At 40.8% G+C, this 20,515-nt stretch overlaps 1 protein-coding gene across 5 annotated transcripts in view; it reads right to left on the bottom strand.

Annotated features, from left to right (window-relative positions):
* Positions 1–20,515, bottom strand: part of gfra1a (gdnf family receptor alpha 1a) — a 121,016-nt gene that overhangs the window by 85,525 nt on the left and 14,976 nt on the right. For 3 of the 5 annotated variants that reach the window (XM_034681753.1, XM_034681757.1, XM_034681754.1), the window contains one exon: positions 12,262–12,399. The exons of the other annotated variants lie outside the window; for them this stretch is intronic. In XM_034681753.1, the coding sequence (XP_034537644.1) occupies positions 12,262–12,399 (138 nt within the window). The remainder of the gene's footprint in view (positions 1–12,261; positions 12,400–20,515) is intronic. 5 annotated transcript variants of the gene reach the window in all.

Here is a 20,515-nt window from a genome sequence, read left to right as displayed (position 1 = left end):
TATGACCCCACAATACACGACTTTATCGCCTCTAATTCACCTAGTATGTAATATGTGCTGCTCAGATTTGACTTTTACTTTGAATTATTAAACTACTTAATATGATAATGTAAGAGCTGGCTGAGAAGCAAAGGGCAACATACCTGACTTTGATTCTTCAAGTTTCAAATACACTTGTTCTCCCCACTTGAAATAACTTTCTTGCACATTTCACCTTAATCTGAAGAAAGGCTTGAAAGTTTTAAAATTAAAGAGCTCTGCTCCCTCGTGAAAGCCAAGCCAAATTACAAAAATGACCTCGGACTCCATCGGGATCAAATTTGCTCTCATCCAACAAATGAACCACTGCATTAATATATACTTTCAGGTTCATTTACACAGGAACACCTTTCTCCTTCTTTTTATCCGTATAACCCCACTGCAACCCTGAGGACAAGTGTACTTAACATGATGTCGGCTTGTAAGACATGTCAGACTCAAGTACTTCATATAAATGGGAATATAAGATAAAAAATGTTCATCACAGAGTGTCTGCACTGTAAAATTCCTTACTAAGTGTGCACAGGGCGGCTAATTCTGCCTCAAAGTGCATCTGCCAAACAGCTGTGGATAAAATTAACTTATCATATCCCTGCCTTGTTATTCTGGGGTGTAAATCTCTTTCCCTACAAAAACAAGTCAAACATCTTAAGATGGAGTGCGGTTGAGTGTGCGAATACATTACTTTGAGTTCCCACTTGTAAATGAAATTGGTTTCCTCGCTAGTGGTAAGCGCATTTGCACTGAGTACTTTTCAACCTTCACTTCCCCAAGTTAAGATGCAGGAGCACCGGCGCTTTGCATGTAAATCTCTCAAGTTTAAGCACACAGCCTACGCTCACTGGCTCTCTCTGTCTCTTTCTTTCTCAAACACACTCTCTCTCCATCTCTCTCTCTCTCTCATGCCCCCACTCTCACAAAGCTGCACAGCAAATCCAACTCTGACTTAAACTCTCTAAAACCCTATAACTTGTATTCCCTGTGAAATTCACTGTGGGGCAATTCCTAAACGAGTCACTGGCGGAGATGCAAATTCAAGCGCGCACACACACTCTCAGTACCACACCTGCAAGCCTAAGTCACTGGCAAGTATACACATACACGCCTACACACACAAATCAATATTCTCCTGTAATCTTAAAGTGCCAATATCTTATTTTCTCCAGACTAAACATACACTGTCTCGCAGAATATGGTAGAAACATAAGAGTGCTTTTAACTCTAACTGATACAATGTTTCAGTTACTGAAGACCAGAAATATATTTCACAAATGTGGTGGGTTGACAATGAAAATAAAACATGATTGTTTTCTGCTTGCCAGAGGTCAGCAGACTTCTTTAAAATGTTAATTCTCATATTGCAAAATTTCAGGAAAATGTAATGTTTTATTCACATAATCGAGAAAGCAAATAAAGAAAAAAGTGAAAGTTTTACCACACCTTTAGTGACTTCAAGTCACTAATGAAGGAAATGTCTTTTGTTCACTTTTCCAGCAAAGCCACGATTTACAAATCCAGGCCTCTGACATATAAAACCTGCACATTGAATCTCCACAGGTCTGACATCATAGAAACCTGGACTTGATTTGAGTGACAGGACCACACATGCTAAGCACAGAAAAAATAAACCATGTTCTGTAATGATACTCACATGTCTGTACACAGCAGAGCTCCAAACCAGACCAGAGAATGACTCCAAACACTCAATGCAGCACATTTCAAGAGTTTATGCAGCAAAATAACCACATTGTGGGTCGAAACATTCACTACTTATATCATTATCCACTCCATCTTCTTCTCCACTTCCAGAGCTCAACCAGCCCTGCAGCAATCTGGCACAAGCCGCTTTATGCCGTCTTGATAAGTAACAACACTGGATAAGACATTTTGACGTTTTTAAAATGTGCAAAAGGGACCAAAAACTCTGTGCTTGTTGTTGTAGTTTTGTAAACAACCTCCAGAACTGAAGCCTATGCGGAAGTGTTAAAAACTGCAGTTTCTCGAGTGTCCACTTGAGGCTAGCTCTGGAAGTACCGGAAACCACATACACACCAATTCAAAAAAGACGACGATTAACGATTAACGATTAACGATTAAAGATTAAAGATTAAAGATTAAAGATTAACAGCAGAAATAAACGTATTTACAGCCTGGTACAAAAATGTGTTTAGTCTGGATAGTTAATTTCTCGATCGGCACACACTGTACGGGGGGGGGTGAATTTCTCAGAACGCGGTAGTTTCGGAGGTATTAAGATTACGAGTTTTCCATTATTAGAGGCACAGCTGACTTGACTGACAGGTGGGAGCACTGTAGCTGTTGGCGAGGAGGCTCAAAGCCCGCCTCTTTACCTCTTTACCACCTACAGATGGGTGACGTCACGGATTCTACATCCATTATTTATACAGTCTATGATGACACATAGCCTCTCAATCGAAGCAATGCGTAACCACCACAGGCATGTGGATGTCAATATTATGTTGTGGGGACAAGAGGTGTTGTGGTATATACATCAGAGGAAAGGTTTACTTACTTTTTAAAACAGGCTCAGTGTAAAGTGAATGTCCCTAAACGCTTCTTATACACAAAGAAGAATGTCTCTTTATGATGGGTCAGAGTCTAAAATGGGAAAATATTGTCTCATTTAAACCAATTACAGTGCAGAGCTGTCTGAAGCTGAATTTACCCAAAAGCCCACTTACATTGTGTTGAGCCACAGTGAGAAATGAACACATTTAATGGTCTCCCCGTGGAGGAGAGGTATCTGTGATTTAGGTGCATTCTCTAAACTTTGATGCTTGTTATATGAAGAATTACAACTTCTAATTTTGAGACTGTAGTTTCATCTCTGCCATTCATTTTGAGTGAAAGTAAAGTTTAATGTGAAAAGTTGAGTTTTGCGTTGTTTCATCACTCTTGCTGTATGTTTGATGTCTTATTCCCTTAAAAATAAAAATAAAAAGCTGCAAATCAGCTCTGCTTCCTGCACACTGAAATACCACCACTCCTCTGCCAAGTCCTCCAGCTTGTCTTCAAGAGCGCAATGTGCCGAGTCAAAACAGCTCGTCAAACTACCCGCCGGGGTCCGAGCCACTGCCCGCATTCCACTATCGCTGCATACTGGGAGCAGTGGGAAGGAAATGCCCCCGCTCATTTTTCAGTCCGCAGAACAGAACGGTGGCAGCACTCTGATTGTCGTACGTGAATGTGTGTGTGTGTGTGTGTGTGTGTGTGTGTGTGTGTGTGTGTGTGTGTCAGCATTGGCGATTTAAATGGATGCTCTCCACAGGCACGACAGCAGAGTAATGTGAATCACACATCGGGACACCTGGCTCTCTGCAGCACGCACAACACAGCTGACTAGATGCTTACAAACACATAAACACCTGCACACACACACACGCACACATTAGTGCAGTTGGCCATGGTATTGCACATTACGTCCCTTTCACCTCTCCCTCCCTCTGGCTGGACTGTGATAAGTCCCTCACTCTCAGTCAATGTGGAGCTGTGAATAATGGATGAAGTACAAGTTGTGAGCGACCGCAGCAGAGCGCTCACATGATGGACGCAGACACAAAAGGAGACATGGCAGGGACAGCGGGCATCTGTCTCTGCCTTTTTTTTTACTGCCTCTGTCCTCCCATCTTTGACTCTCGCTCTCTATCACCACAAATCAGCGGGATAATACTCGTCTTTTTACTTGATAATAACACGCTTCACATTTCTGAAAAACTAATTTCACCCTGCGAGTGGTCCTCTCTGACAGCCTCAAGTGATTTTTTTGACCCCTGGGTCGCTCAGCTTCACTGTTTACCGCCTCTTTTGACCTTAAAACCACTCACACCGTGTCTGTCTCCATCTATGAATAATAGCACCGCCAACACACACAGCTACACTCACACACCGCTCTCCATCCCCTCAAGGTGGCACGATCATGCCAGCTCCGATTCTCATAATGCTCTTTCTGTGTGTTATTTCGAGCTCTCCTGGAATGCTCTCTCTGTCATTATCTTTTATTTTTTCTCAGCAGGCATGTGTACAGAGAACACGTGTGGCCATCAGAGGAGACATGATCGCAGAGTGGTGAACAGTCAGTGATATTTTGCGAGGTGTTCGTGGCTCAGTGCCAGTAACCTCTGGGGGGGAAGTGGTGGGGTATCTCGCTCCCGCCTGGTTAGTCGACTGCCATGGTTTCCTTCAGGGCTCAGCCCAGGCTCAGTGACCTGTGCTTTGCTGCTTGAAGAAACAACACAGACGGAGGTGAAGAAGGAGGGAGAGGAAGACGGTCTGAAGAAGATGAAAATTACATCTTATAGTGTAATGTTATTGACCCTACCTTTATTTTAAAGAGGCTATTGATGAAGTTTGAGAATTTGGTCTGCTTATCCTCTTTAAATAAGTGTTTATGAATTTCTCATGAAATGTTTTAGTACAGACAACGACAAGAGTGAAATGTAATACTTGCTCTAGATACATAGTGCTCTGTTTTGGAGCCTTTAATGGCAATTTTAAGCCAAGTGGTATCGATCTATGTTCCTCAAATAGATAATGGTTGTATTCATAATGTCCCAATTAATTATTTCAAACTGCAATTTCATTGGGCAAATTGGTCATCCATATTTTGCTCAGTTTTTTTTTGCAACATCTCAGCTAATGATAACATGACTCAGACACATGTTGAAGGTAATGCATATAAAGTCGAATACAGTTTGCAAAAGAAGTTGATTTCCAGGCTCATTAGTACTCTTATTTGTGCTTACTGTAAAACTTCATTATGTTTCCTCAAATGAAAAATCTTAATGGACAGTGTACAGGATTCTGGTTAATTTCAATCCAGTTTTTGAAAAAAGTTGTTTATATGCAGGTCACTTAAACGTGTAAAGTAATTCTGAAATGCCAGAAAATAACAGATTTTCAAATAATGCCAGCGAAAGTTGTAAAAAGAGTTGCTCACATGCTCTCACTGATCATGAGCAAAACAAGCTGAAAGAGCTGCATGTGGCTGCCGACTTAAAGCACCTCATTTGTGTGCAACCAAAAGTGAGACTATCAGTTTCCCATCTTCCATAGTGGTACACTATGAACAAGGTTTTGACTTCACACACAGCTGGAAATGTTGCAAGGTGTTATTCTGACATCTGTGAATGGAGGGGGCATAACAGTTTCATCGGTTTCAGTGAAAATGAATACAAACTCTGAATAAAAACTCTTTTGCTGGAGGTGCACAAGCTGTTGAGGCTGTTCTACACTGTTCCAATCCCCACTGCTAGTACTGAAAGGTCCCTTAATCTAAAAACATCTGAGGTCAACAATGACACAAGACAGAGGTGGATATTTGGAAGACTTCGAGGGACCACCCACAGCTTGACAATACACAGACAACTGCTCCTGTTGAGTTTGACATTACATTTTAAACTTTCAAATCTATTTACAGGTCTAATTATACTTTTACCTGTAAAATACACATTATACATTTCTGTTTGCGTTATTGTTCCTCACTTCTCACCTCAACATCTTTCCTATCTTTTCTTCTCGCTGTATTTTTGCTTATTTTATGCAGATTAGATATATTTGCATTATTATGAGGTGTAATAAGTTTTCTCTAAAAATGCAAATTTAAAACATTTAACACCGGTACAGGGCTAAATAATATATTAACCTTAAAGCTCTGTTTTTAATTAATCATCAGTATTTCATATTAACTCTATGAGAAGTTGCAAAGTTTCCAAGAATGGAATAAGAGGATAAACGCTCTGGGCGTGGCCCATCTTAAGCTCCTCTGACTAAAAATGCTGATTTGAAATAAGCTCTCTCTTTCAGACAGTCATGACTCATTTGGTTCCGGAGAAGATTTTCAGCTTCCTCATTTAATGATAATGCTTCATCCAAGAGACGACGGGCTTTTGGCCAAATCTCCTGAGCTGATGAGACTACAAGATGACGGCAGTTTATGTCTGGGCGGTGGGAAGAATGATGGGGGATATCACAGGTTTGATTCCTGGGGTGGAAATCACAGTATGCTTAACCTGCGTTGTGTGTTTTAAATCTTAATATGAGTCCTAAATATAAAAAACAACTTCATTTAGAATCATGCAAGTCATCTGATAAAAAATATGTCCCATGTTGCAGGTAAAAGTTCAACGAACAATGCTTCCTTCAGCAAAATTACTTCAATATTTTAAGACCAGTGTGATGGGGAAAATACAGACATGATAGTATGTTGTTCTTGCTTTGATTAGAAGCTAGAAACATTCACACATACCAGACCTTCTGTGATTTGCATACTGTTATCTGTTCCCATGGCTGAGGAGCAGACCAAAGGGTGAGAAGTCAGGAAGGTGACCAGGAAGCAAGAGGTCGTAAAAAGCTCTCTTGTTTGTCTTACAGTTCTTTGAAGATGTTTAATGATGTGTTAATCTTATTCTCTGAAGAGAATAAGTAACGTGTTGTATCTTCACTCTGGGTCAGTTGAGCAGACCTTGTCTCGGTTGTAAGATCACTCTGCCAGCTGACCGCTTTGCAAAGCTCACTGAAGCCCGGAATAAAGCTCACAAAAACAAACCGTTGTTGTTTGAGTCTATCATTTCCAGGTTTCCACCACATCAGTTAAAGTTGTAAGGTCTCCTAAAGGTTAAAGGTTAAATATGTCAATGCACTCAAGTTAAACTCAAGAGTATTGTTGTTATTAGTGGTAGTTCTATCAAAGCTTATACATCTTTGATTGACACACTGCATTTTCCTTCTAAGAAAATTAATAGTTCGTGGACATTTTATTTCCATGTTCAACCCAAGATGTTTTAAACCCTGCATTTCAAGGGCCAATTGGCCCAGCGATCTAAGCACACCCCATATACAGAGACAAGAGCGCTCGTCGCAGCGGTCGCAGGTTCAGCTCCTGGCCCCTACCATTTGTGGTCTGTTTTCCCCCACTCTCTACCACGCACATTTCTCCTCTCTCTTCAGCATTCCTATCTAATAAAGACAAAAATGCACAAAAACACAACTTAAAAAAACCCTGCATTTCCAATCCAATAAAAACTCAACAAAGGCTAACTCTCAGATAATGCTGAGGATTATGAAGAACAATGTTAACTAATGATATGTAGTGGTGATCACGCATTATATCTTGGTACCTGTTACACAAAAATGCATGTGGTGTCGTGTTTGAATCGGTTACAGAACCGCACACATGTATGTAATGAAATAACTTTTACAATTTTGATTAATCAAAAAACTGCTTCACTGCACTGAGTCTACAATCTACTGTCTTACTTTTCTTCCTATTCTCATTTTCAATATTGCTGTTTTCCAGTCTTATTAGATCAGTGACAACCAGAAATTTAACTTAACTATTTCAATCTGCCTGAAAATCTCTAATCAAAGCCCACGGTGAAGCTGTTCTGCAGTGGGTTTGCTTTTCATCTGACATATCATTGTTCTCCATGTGACAGACTTTGGGAATATGAAGCATTTGAACGTGAAAAAAAATCATCTGTCAGTTTGGTTCATGTGTTACATTTAAAAAAAAAGGCTATTTGACTTCTTTGTCAGAGGGTCTCCACGGACATAACATGCAACTCTGATCTCTGATCCAATCTGATTACACAGACCTCACTGTACTCAGATTTTGATCCACCAGTCCTCTCCTACCAGAATCTTCGATGTTTTATAGCAGAGCTGATACGTTACATGCTCATCTGGTTAACCTATAGTGACATTTGTCTCCTGCTTTCAATGCAAATAAACAACTCTCATACATTTGTATGATTTGAGATGATGCATGTTTACTCTTTGATCTGTTTGAGTGTTTAAATATTTAAGGTTCAGTAAAACCTAATATTATATAATCTTATATATAACCTAATATGTCTTTATAGAAGGTCAGTTGACACTGTTTGTCAGGCGGGGACAGCAGTTGTACTCAAAGAAGAAGGTTAAAACTATAATAACCTGATAAAGAATAAATCTGATCTTGGATGGTTGCACGTTTACTCTTTGTCTCAAGATTATTTCAAATAAGGGATACTACAGGAGGTGCTGAAAGGCAATTTATTAAGTCCATTTATGTATTCCTGTTCAATTCCTCACTGTAGTGCTTTATACAATAAGTACTACCTGTCAGAGACTTTGAATCTTTTTAAATTACTATTTTGGAGGAACAGTATTTACAGTTAAACCACAGGCGGCATCCATACTCCTGTCAGAAAACAGGGGGATGGAAGTTTTTAATTAATCTGAACGCTGTGATCCCCCAAGGTACACAGTAGTACTCACTCCCTCTCTTCTATACAAAAACATACACAGACAGAAACACTAACCCAGGCACAAACTCCCATGGTGCAGACTATGTAAAGGTTTATTAGGACTTTGCAACTTTGGAGCATTCACGCCAAAAATGGTTGAGCTTAAAGATCTCACTGAGATACTTTGTTAAGATTAAGTGTCTGAAGATTGGCCAATGCTAAGTACCCAAGGCTTGTGCTATTCCGTCTCTGGAACTCATTGCCACCTCAACTCAGAAACACAGATTCTTTCCCCCATTTCAAATCACAACTCAAAACATATCTGTTCAAAACCGCTTACTCCGTCTGACTCCAATTGCTCTGTCATTTTGTTATTGTTTCTATTTTCTTCTTACCCCTTGTTAGTTTATATTGTTTTCATTTCTGACTCTGATCTTGTTTCCTTTAATGTGAAATTCGTGTATATATATATTTCTATCTGTGCGGTGTCCTTGAGTGCCGAGAAAGGCGCCTTTAAATAAAATTTATTATTATTATTATTATTATTATTAAAAACACTGGTTGGAAAAAAACCTTTTTGATAGCAACACAGTTTTTGTCTATTGTTATGCAATCACTATGTTTCGGCAGGGTGTGGATTTGTCCTTGGGAACTACCAATTTACTTTAGTGTTCTTTGAATTGCAATGCAGAACTTCTCTATGTTTATCTCTTTTTCATATTGTATACCATTCATTCTAGTCATCCTGTAAATTTGTCTGTGATATTATATCCTGAATTGAATTGACAATATTCAACTTGAGTTTGTGCCAGCACTGAAAAGGCAACAAGTTCTTCAGTAAGTCCATGCCTTCAGTAGAAAAATATTTTGGGTAGGATACTACAGCTTTAAGTCTTTTTGTGGCTCAGTGTTGGCAGTTATTTTTTGCATTTAATTGTATTATTCAAGTTAGGTATTCCTTTTTTAAAACATCTATTCTGCTTTAATGTAATGTGTCATCAGCAGCTGTAATGTAGAGCTCTATGACCAGCTGAAAACCCTTGATAAATATGTATTCTAATTTTTTTCCTGGATCCTGACTTACTTAATCATTTGTGAAGTGAAGCAACTGTTAAATTCAGTCTCACCTTTGAAAAACAAAACAAAACAAAACAGAGTCTTTAAATGTTTTTTTGTTCCCTTTCTTCCTTTGTCGTAGGTGACCGTGATGCAGTCTTTGCTTATACAATCATATTCACCATATTGTATGAGAAATGTAACACAACAACATGTTATGACGTGATGACAGAATCAGAACACTGTAACTGCCTTAAGATAAATATGAAGCATGCATGCCCAAAGGAACTAGTCTGAAAGCTTGTAAGGGCGGAACACTTGCACCATGGATGTTTTTTATGGTTGCAAGATGAGATGGATTTGATTCAGAGTTATGAAGAGTGAGAAAAAGATGCATTTTAGTCTTTAAATAAAGCACCATTAAAACTCTGGAGAGAATATTCAATAAATGTTAATCAAGTCATGTTTCTTTAAATGATGGTGGTCCATGATTAACATTTTTACTATGTAATAAGGGTTTATTGTGAGGCTCATTTTGGGGATGCTGCAGTAATGTAGTAGCAACTTAAAACACCAGGCCTCATGGTACCGGGTCTCTTTTCATCCTTAACTTTTTAGTCTTCCTGCCATAGACTATAAATAATGGACGTAGTATCCGTGACGTCACCCATCTGTTGCTGCAGCACTGTTTTGAATCTGATCGTCGGAGAGAGCCATATTGGAAATGCTGAACTCACCCTAATCTCTGTCGAGCTAGTGTGAGGTAAAATGGCGGGCTTTGAGCCTCCTAGCCAACAGCTCCAGTGTTCCTGCCTGTCAGTCAGGTTTTCTGTACTTCCGGAGCCAGTCTCAAGTGGACACTCGAGAAACTGCAGTTTTTAACAATTCCGCATTGGTTTCATTTCTCGTGGCCGGAGGTTGCCGCTTGCTTCCTGCCCAGTAAAACATGTGATAGTAGGTGAACTTGGGAGATTTGTACTCTGTTTAGGAAGATGGTAACATGTATCACATTAATGTTTGCTGCAGTTGCATGTACCATATCTGCTCTTGATGAATGAAACTTGGAATTCAGGCACATTTCAGAACCACTTTGGATTTTCAGCCATGTGAACACTTTTAAAGTTGAAAAAGTGCAAAAAAACAGGTGAATGGAAATGCAGCTAGTGAAACTGAGAGTAAAGCTTGGAGACTGTGTGGGCCTCCCCTCAGGTTTTAGTCAGAAAGATTCAGCATGGTTCAACCTCAAAACCTTGTTGATATAATCCCTCTTCAACAAGACTCACAGTGGGAAATGTGCCCTCATGTTTGCTTTTAGGCTGCATTCAAGAAGAAGAAGTGTACCAATACACCTGATGGATTGTGTGTGTGTGTGTGTGTGTGTGTGTGTGTGTGTGTGTGTGTGTGTGTGTGTTCACAAGGAAAGCTTTTTGCAGTCCAGCAACAGATTGTATCAGTGTGCCTGTGTTTGGTGTGTGCACACTTTAGGCACATGTGCATCTAAATTGGAACATTGCAGCGATTTACTAAATAATTACTGAATTTGTTAACACAGGCATAGCAAGTTAATTTTTCAGAACGCCAAATGCAACAATTCCCACGCAGCATCACAGCCAGCAATAAGCTGTTTTTGGCCATAAAACTAATGTAGCAGTCACAGACATTGACTGCCCTCTAAAATGGAAATTTATAAGCCAAAATGGCACAGAGGGAATATCAAAATATGACATATCCTCTCCTTTTTTCTACACCCCCACTTTTCAATGTCTCTCGCCGCCTCCATCCCCAGAGTTTTTCAACAGAGAGCACATCTGCTGTAGAAACTCCTCTGAAGGACATGTCAACCCTCCTTGACACAGCTGACTAAGCAGACAGACGGACAGACAGAGAAGTGGTCCGACACCACCCTCACATGGTCCCAAGAGAATCAAAATCTATAAGTGGCGTAATCTGCTACCAAGAAGGCAACAGTCAATGTGGACAGATCGAATGATCAAGAAAAACAGAGATGACAAGCCCTGTATCTCAATCTGTAGACTAACACGTAAGCTTCTGAAATGTGACTGTGAGTTTGGGTATCAGTTACAAGGCCAGCTAAATAGGCCACCTAAATTATTTGGTGCTAGTCTAGTTTAGATGCCTTCTTTGTCTTAACTGACTGCAAGAAAACAACCCTACAATGTTGCTTTCTGAGTACAAACATGCAGATATTAAGAGAAATGTGCAAAGCACAGAGTGAGTACATCACAATTTGATGTGACCCAGTGGTTTAAAACTGCTTTTAACCTGCAAGTCCTTCTCATGGACGGGCAAAGGGCATCTCTAAAGGTAATAACAAGCAGTCCAAATGTGGAGACGTAGATAAGAAAATGACCCCACTCCTCACTTGATTTTTTACCTCAGTGAACAGAGTGGTTTTAAATCTTCTCCAATACAGTAAGAAATGTTTGTTTTAAGAGTGTAATAGACCAAAGAGGATGATGGGCTTCCTGGTGTGGCCACCTTTAAATTACAAGCTGCCACTACAATGGCATTCCAATTAAGGGCCTTGCAATGTGTGTCCAAACTCTTCAAATATGGACACCTCTGGCTTAAAAACCAAGATGGCAGCCGCTATATGGAAGGCTTCCAACTGCACAGTCCGTCAATGAACGGGTTTCAAAACAGTGGTTACTACAACAAACGAAAAAAGTCTTGCTTTTGGGTTGAAGTCTGAAACCTCATATGAAGACAACTACATCAAGAGCAACTATCTTAAAAATAAGTACAGTAATTCTGCAGCAAACTACATATAAAAAAAACTGACTGCCATATGGCTCATATTTAAGTACTATAAACAATGTGTGTATTCTATCTCTGACTACATAAAGACATTGAACATGCACTATCAAGTACACACAAGAACACAGCTCAAATTTGTTACCCAGTATGGCCCAATTGGGATGAGCTCTCCTGTTTCTACTGGGATCCTGGAGTTCCGTGGAGGAGGGGCTCCCTCTGCCCTGGGCGCCCCCCCTGCTTGGAGCCGAAGTGGCCGAGCTGCTCCAAGGTTCCCCACCCTCTGTAAGAGATGCGCTTCATTCAGGACCACCAACCACCAAAACAGCCATCTGGGGTCATCACAGGAAGGTCAAGACTCCAAATGATAAAAAAAAAAAAAAAGGGGATACTCACAGGTCAGAGGGGGGGAAAGGTCAAACAAGAGCCGGAAAGAGTGCATTCAGATCAGTCAGCTGACAGGGGGGGAAGTTGCATTCTGGGTGTTTTCCAGGTAGGGGAAAAGTGAAGGCAGAGAGGGCACACAGGAGCGAGGTTTAGACAGATCCTGAGTTTCTTTGAAAGAATATTTGTAGAAGATCAGAGTGCTACAGAGAAGAAAAAAGGAAAGAGGAACTGTTGCCTGTAACATCGCTGAGGGAGTATAGTTCTTATCTGCAGGGGAGAGGAAGATGTAAGCCTTTTAATTTACTGCCAGAGTCAATCAGTGAAATCACAGCTGAGACTGAGCACGATCCCTACCTGACATCTTTCCACACCAGTCTTTTCTGAATGTCTCTCACAAACTCAAATCAAGGCAGGTACGCTTAAACTGCAAATAAAACAACGTGACTACAACAAAAGATCAACTCCAGTGGTGTTTACTGATCGACAAACTGCATAGTCCATGTGGGGAAAAGATCACTGTTTAGCCCACTTATGTGTGAAGGGAGGGAACACACACCAAATCGATTGACAGTCACGCTACACTCACATAAACACAATGGTAGCATCTGAAGCTGCCTGGCAAATTGGGGGCATGCAGTTATAGATTTTTAGTTAGCAGGACTGTGCGGATGAAACAAATGCAAATTTATGTATCAATGCCCTCATTTAACATCTCCGAGAACAAGACTGGCACGGAACAAGAGCTCAGCTGGATGCCGTTTCTGTGTATATGTGTTTTTGGATGCCAGTGGGTGCATGTACACTCTAGGCTGTGTGTGTATGTGTGTGTGTGTGTGTGTGTGTGTGTGTGTGTGTGTGTGTGTTAAAGGCTGTGTTTGCTTTTCAGGGATGCTGCTGTTCTGTGATCAAAAGAAGAGGCACAAAGGGAGAAGGGAGAGGAGAAAAAGGGTGAAGCTATTATTCTCCACAAAGCGGGGTTTGTTCGTTAGAGGCACTGCTTTAATCAGACACACTGTGACTGTTGACAAACGTGATAACAGGGGAGAAGGCTGTAAATACCAATCAAGTGGAGGAGACATTTAAAGTGTGCTAAGCAAGAAAAAGAACATGTAGGTAGCGGGAATGTCTTGAAAAACTCCAAAAAAACTGATAAAAACTATAAAAACTGTGTGTGATGACAACAAACTTCTCCAGTTAACCCTTGTTCATACACTAGAATATAATATAAACATAATAAAGACATATTTAACACAGCACTACTACAAAGGGAACTGCTTGAACCATCAAACAGAATAAGCTAAGGCCCCATGGAGAAGGAAAATAAGACAATATCAAAATAAGACATTCATGTCCTTTATAAATTAATGAGTACAGGAAAGCCAATGTGCTGTACAAAGACAGAACCAACCAGCTGTTGTGACAGAAACACTATCCTACATTAGCATTCACATTGTTGTGTCGATGCATTTTTGAACCAAATACATAAATTCACAGCGTGTACTGGATGTACTAGAATAACAGTCTTGGCTCGTACAGTAGAGTGAGATGTTACACTCCCTACCAGGACATCTTATTATTGTAATTATTGCAGAACTACTACTATGCTAATATTGTCCTAGTTGAAGTGTGCTGATGAAAGCTGTCTCGCATACATTCAACAACATCCATGATGTTACAAAACTTTGGCAAAAGAGGTCAAACAGTGAGACTCAGCTGAAAGCAGAGCTTTTGCATTATTCTTCATATCACAACATGTGACGGACAACCTTCATGACTGACTGAAAGACACATTCCAGCATTTTCATTAGGGGAAGAAGAATAACTTGACAAATCCACGTCTAGAGAAGAATGAAACAGTGTAGCTCAGTGTAGTGCGGTTCAGTTTGTAAGAGTATGTAATTCTATTAAGACACAAGTGAAAGTCCTTATGGCCGGACCTGACTGTATTAATCCTGCAGAGTTGACTGTGTGCAGCTGAGGGCTTAAGAAGAAGATTAACACAAGGCCGCGGCTTCAGCGCACCTGCCAGCGGTCAGTCATGCCCACAGACAGCCAAATCAAACACAATGAGAGGATAAGACGTTGGAATTAACTAAATCGTGCTAAAATAATCTTCTCCTAATTACCCAAAGGTAGTTATTATTGAGTGGAGTATATAAACAAGGGCTGCATAATGCTGACAGTGCAATATATCTATATTTTTTAATGCTACAAATACAGTTACGTCATGTATCATTTGTATCAACACAACAGAAACATGCAATTTGTTTCACATCTAAAGATTTACATTTATAAATCCCAACTGAGATCATTAAAGCTCTGGTGAGGAACTTTTGATCTGTGTTGATTTTGGCGCCCCCTATGAACCTGATTTTGCCTCGTACATATGTAAACCATAGACAGTATAATAAATTGATGCAGATTTTGTGATGTCAGCTATTCGTTTATGAAGCAGAGATTTGAAGCCTACTGTCGTTGGAAATGCTGACTCAAGCTAACTTCCATCGACCTAGCGTGACGCAAAGACATGGAGTTGAGGCGGGCCTTTAGCCTCCTTCCTAACAGCTACATGGTGCACACCTATCAGTTAAGTCAGCCATGCTCTTATTTAGACAAAACATGTAAGTTTCATATTTTTAAAAAAAATAACGAGTTATAAAAAATAATTACCTCAACACTGTGAGTGCAGAGAGAGAAATTAGCTATCCAAAACCGTTTCTTTAACCAGGCTGTAAACGTGTTTATTTTTGCTGTAAAGATTGTCTTTTTGAATGGGTGTGTATGTGGTTTCCGGTGTTTCTGCATCCAGCCTCAAGAAGACACTTGATGAATTGCAGTTTTTAACACTGCCTCATTGGCTGCATATTTTAAGACCAGAGGTTGACACTTGATGCTAATCTTTCTCTGACACCTACCACCTCTGCAGTTATTTCTGGCATTATTAATAACACTATTAAAATAATGAATCACGTACTTAACATTCTTGTTTTCTTCCACAGCTCATATTATTTTCAGTCTGTTTCATAACAAGAATAAAATGGAGCTTTAAGGTGCTTTAAAATGTTTCCCAACCCCATTTTGCTAACATGGTTCCACCATCTGCCAGCGGTTCTGACAATAGCAGAGAAGAGTGGAAGGAATTAAACATTACAATGAACGTATTTGTCTCACTTTTCTTATTCTTATTTTACCTACCATTTCTGTCAATCTCTAAATGTATGTTTAATCTGTGCGGTTAAAGATAAACACACGTCTTCACAGCTGAGCGGGTAAGACTCTCAAAGTTCTGCATGTGCCATTAGGATTACATGTTTCTTAGATAGGGCCTGGAGCCAGTCCTGTGACAGTAGGGTTTTAAATGAAAGCTTACCCTCCTTGTATACGCTGTGACTCAAAAAACTGTACACTGCATGTTCACAACAAGTGAAGCAACAAAAGACTTCAGTTTTGCAGAACATCATCCAAACAAGCAAACCACCTATGCAGCCGCAGCATTAAACAGCACTGCAACAAGGTGGAAAACATGCACTGGGAAATAGCTTAGTGTAACTGATCGCCTGACTTGATCATTGAAGTGACATAAGTTGTGAAAGTGCCCAGATAAAGTACATGTATTGAGACATAGGACATGAAGACTCAAGGCTGATTTATACTTCTGCGTCTCCCCTACGCAGCAGGGGCTGACGCAGACATGAGCACCACATACATGTGCGTCGGTGTGTCCGTGTCGCGCAGCAATTCTCCGCCGAAACGCCTGAGGGCAGTGCGGTCTCTCTGATAGCCGGCCGCCTGCTTCCGGTCCCGCTACGATCTCTGTTTACTTTTCCACAGAGTTTCAGAGCGTGTTATGTTAATCTACAGCTGATACATGTTGCTGTTTATCATACAGACATGATTACATGAAGAATAGAGAGGAGGAGATGAAATACACGGCCGATGTGCGGCCGATGTCCGGGATCCCGGAAGTGTTGTAAATGCGGGAAAGACAAAGCCGCCGAGCGGACCAATCACAGAGCTTGCGGTCCGTGTCGGCTCTACAGGGAGTTACATTTTGGAGGAGGTGCACGTCAGCTACGTGCGTAGGCCACGGCGTAGGTACGGGAGCTACGCGGACCCCCGGGGTCGCCGTTGATTCAACGCAGAAGTATAAATCAGCCTTCACACTACACAATTTGATTACTTGAGTTTGCACCATCAGCAGCTTGCCTTTAGCGCTCATTGTGATGTCTTTACTGAAAAAACACATCATGCAGCCCTAATGCAGAGTGTATATAAGTACAGGATTTAAACCTAGGCTGAGGCGAGTCTGCATGGATTGATATTATGATTTTCAGGTCAAATCCTACCTTGACTTTTTAGCGAAACAGTCTTGAAAAGGAACGGATGGTTTGAAATGTCCACAAATTCACGTCACATATAAAAAAATGTAACTACGCCATCTTCAGCATTCAGTATTTGCTCCTTATTAAACTATAAATCAAATCAACCTGAAGTTGTGTTCATAGTGCATAAAAGAGGTCCTTTGTTTTTTTTGTTTTTTAACACACAATAAAGTTTTTGACAAACTGTTTGTCAAACTCAAAAGTTCCACCAAAGAATATGGCTGTTATGAACTTGAGCAGTACATCTTCCTCTGCGAGACGTGCCTTACTGTATGTGCACACATAAGTGTCCATAACTCTATCAGCGTAGGTGTCTGAAACTGTGTATGCGAAAAGTTAATTGTCCGTATTTGCATGCATTATAAAGCAGCGGGGAGACGCAGACCTGGCACATGCTCCCTCCTGCTGATTTGAGCTGTCAGCCACATTTATTAAGTATGATGAATCACCCCTCCAGTTCACATCCAATCAAAGGCCTCTCAGAGGGACTCAAAGCTGGTCACCTTTAACTAAATGATTTTCTTGGCCCATGGTGCGCCAGCCAGCGATTGGACTGGCAACCTGATGATATGGCTGCTGTTAGAATTATTCTGCCAATGTCCCACAGCTGGATCAGTCATTTCTGAAACAGTGTGCTGAATTAAGTGGCCTGCTGACATGTAGCTGCATGGGAAAGGAGAATTTTAAATAGGCTGGTTTGCAGGAGGAAATGTAAAAATAAAGTCAGGGATACATACAATATAAGGTGTTCTCTTGACCTTGCCTTGAGGATATGGATTAAATCTGAACTAGGTTCAGCCTCCGCTGCATAATAAAGCATATTTTATAATGCAAACTGACAGCTACCGGTGAATCAGAATAATTTTTCTCCAACAATGAAGAGGAATTTCCCCTAAGCCCTGCCATTCTGCCCAAACCGCATAGAACGCCTATCCATCTCTATTGGACTAAAAATACCTCATTCATCTCCAAGAATCGCTGTCTGGTTCACACTTTATGCTAAAAATCAGCTGTACAGTACGTAGACAAGGTCAGTGAAAACACAAATCCCCAAACAGGCAGCGTCCTCCTCTCAGAACATGAGAGCAGAGCGGAGTCTGGAATCGTACACCTTAAACCTTGCTGAAGGAGAAATCCTTTGATCCCAGCCTGAGCGGAAGAGTTTAGGTGGAAAAGGAGGAGAGAACAGCGGAAAAAGGGAGGGGAATCAATATATTCTTGTAGACACAGCCTCAAGTTTCCAATCTAACACAGTGCTTCATTGATTGGGGTTCATACGAGACAAGGCACAGGGACTCTAATGTCAGCGGTGGATTAACAATCTCAAATGCAAGGCACTGAACAAGGAGGTATTTATTATTTTCAAATGTTTGAAAACAGAGGACAGATTGTAGATTAAGGCTTGCATTATGTAAAGAATAGATATGGCATAAGACCTGAGTTAGACTACAGAGAACTGAAACAGTAAAAGACATTACTAGAAGTCTACAGATATACTGACATTACACGCAAGAAAACAAGAGACCTACAACTAAAGACAGGGTGTCCCGGATATCAGCATAGCTATTCTTCATCATAGCAGACTGAGAATGTTTTTGTAAAATAGTTTTACAGGTATTTCAATTTAGATTGAACTGCTGTGTTCAAACCCAATGTGAACTGAACTTCCTGTTAGCGTCACCCTTCACAATTAGTTGGAAATCACACACACACAGCTCGCTTAATTCCACCGACATGTCTTCTAAGTGACAAATAAAGTTTCTGTGAGTCAGACTGGACTGAACTTGGTCTGTGATTGACACACAAGGAAAGGAAAAGCATATACTTTAATGGAGCAGCCTTAGTCAAATTTGCCTCTCAGAACTGAGTCATATAGCTTACATTGTGAGGGAAAGCCTTCCAGAAACTGACACACAAAGGGTTTAATAAGTGAATTGATGAGGTCAGAAGTGCATGACTGTGACACTAAACACCAATCTGGGAACCTCATGACTTCACCGGCCTGTTCCAAGAAAAGCAGATCATCATGTGTTATTTAAGCACCGTCACTCTTGGCTGGCATGAGGATTAAATAATGGTGAGTGCCACTTTTTCAGTCAAATCAGATTGGGCCGCTCAATGCTAAGTTTTGACTACGTAGTTGTTGTTTTTTTCACCTCAAAGCCACACCAAAGTCCTTAATCAGCCTAAATGACTTTCACGACACATCAGCTGTAAGAAGCTACTTCATCAGAGTTTCAAATAAGCCTTGGACGTTTCAACTTTTCCAACAGACTACTTCTTTGGCGTTTCTACACAAGTCTTTTTCATCTTAAGTTATATCATTTGAGCAGATGAAGGAATTAATTCATCAGATAACTTGATCTTGAGTTGTTAGAGGAACAAGCCAAGATACATTTAGCAGTAGCACTGTTGCAGCCCCCTAAGAAACTGAGAAAAACTAAAATTTTGAATTTTTTTTATCCCCTGACATGTAGCTGTTGTCACCAAGTATATCTGTTTTAAAGGTGAGGAGACCTGACTTAAGATAATCTGGCACCTGGTGAAATCATGAAGGATCATTTTCTGACTCAGGGCTTGATTATGTCACTGTGCACCTGGGTTGTTAGTATGCAATTAAATGAGCCGTTTCACATATGCATGGGGCTAAATGTGCCCATTTCGATGCGACTGAGTAATGGCCCTTTTCCACTTTACAGTTCCAGCCCTACTTGACTCGACTCGGCTCTACTCGACTCGACTCGACTTGGTTTGGGTACCTTCTCCACCAGCCCCAGTACCGTCTCACGGTGGGCGGGGTCGTCATAACACAGCTGCGCGAAACCGAGTTCACGTCATTTTGAATGCTGCACAAACAACAATCACAAACAATGGAGGCAATGGTGTACTTGCTGCTCGGTCTGTGGCTTTTTGTCGCAGGCCAAGCGAGAGAGGAAAGCAAAAGAAGAGCAAAAGAGTACTGATGCCGCTTTTTAAGAAGGGCGGGTTTGATTCCTGTGTTGGGCTTCGCGCTCATGACTCTTCAATGACAACATTCTCTGACCAATCAGTGGCCGGCAGTCCGTCGACGTCACCTTTTAGTATCGGCTCAGCTCGCTTGGAACCAGAGCAGAGCAAGTACGGACAATTGGTATCTGACACGAGGTACCGAGCCTGTGGAAACGGAACACAAACCAAGTAGAGTCGAGTAAAGTCGAGTAGAGTAGGGCTAAGACGGGCCGGTGGAAAAGAGCCATTAGATCACCTCTTTCACAAACAACACAGCTTACAGCCCCAAGGGTTTCATATTATAGGAGATTGCAGTTTTGGACCCCTGAACTTTAATGAAAGCGCGAGTATTTTTGCACACTCATCGGGCCTGGTGAAAATTGCAAGTTATTATAGGTCTCGTAAAAAAAATTATGTAGCGCCCCCTAGAGGTAAAAATAACACCCTACGCATCGAGTTTTTTGAGCTACATGCATGAAAAATCTTACACATATTTATGGCACCAGAACGCACAAAAAAGTCAGTGGCACCCGTATTCAAAACTCAACAGGAAGAGCGCCACCTAGCTTTGAAAATGAAAAAATGGGCCAAAATGGGTCCATGCAAGGGTGCATACTTTTGCTAATTTCTCCTAAAGCTTTT

The sequence above is a fragment of the Notolabrus celidotus genome, chromosome 4, assembly GCF_009762535.1.
Source record: "Notolabrus celidotus isolate fNotCel1 chromosome 4, fNotCel1.pri, whole genome shotgun sequence".
Lineage (NCBI taxonomy): Eukaryota > Metazoa > Chordata > Actinopteri > Labriformes > Labridae > Notolabrus > Notolabrus celidotus.
This window is presented reverse-complemented; position numbering and strand designations above follow the sequence as displayed.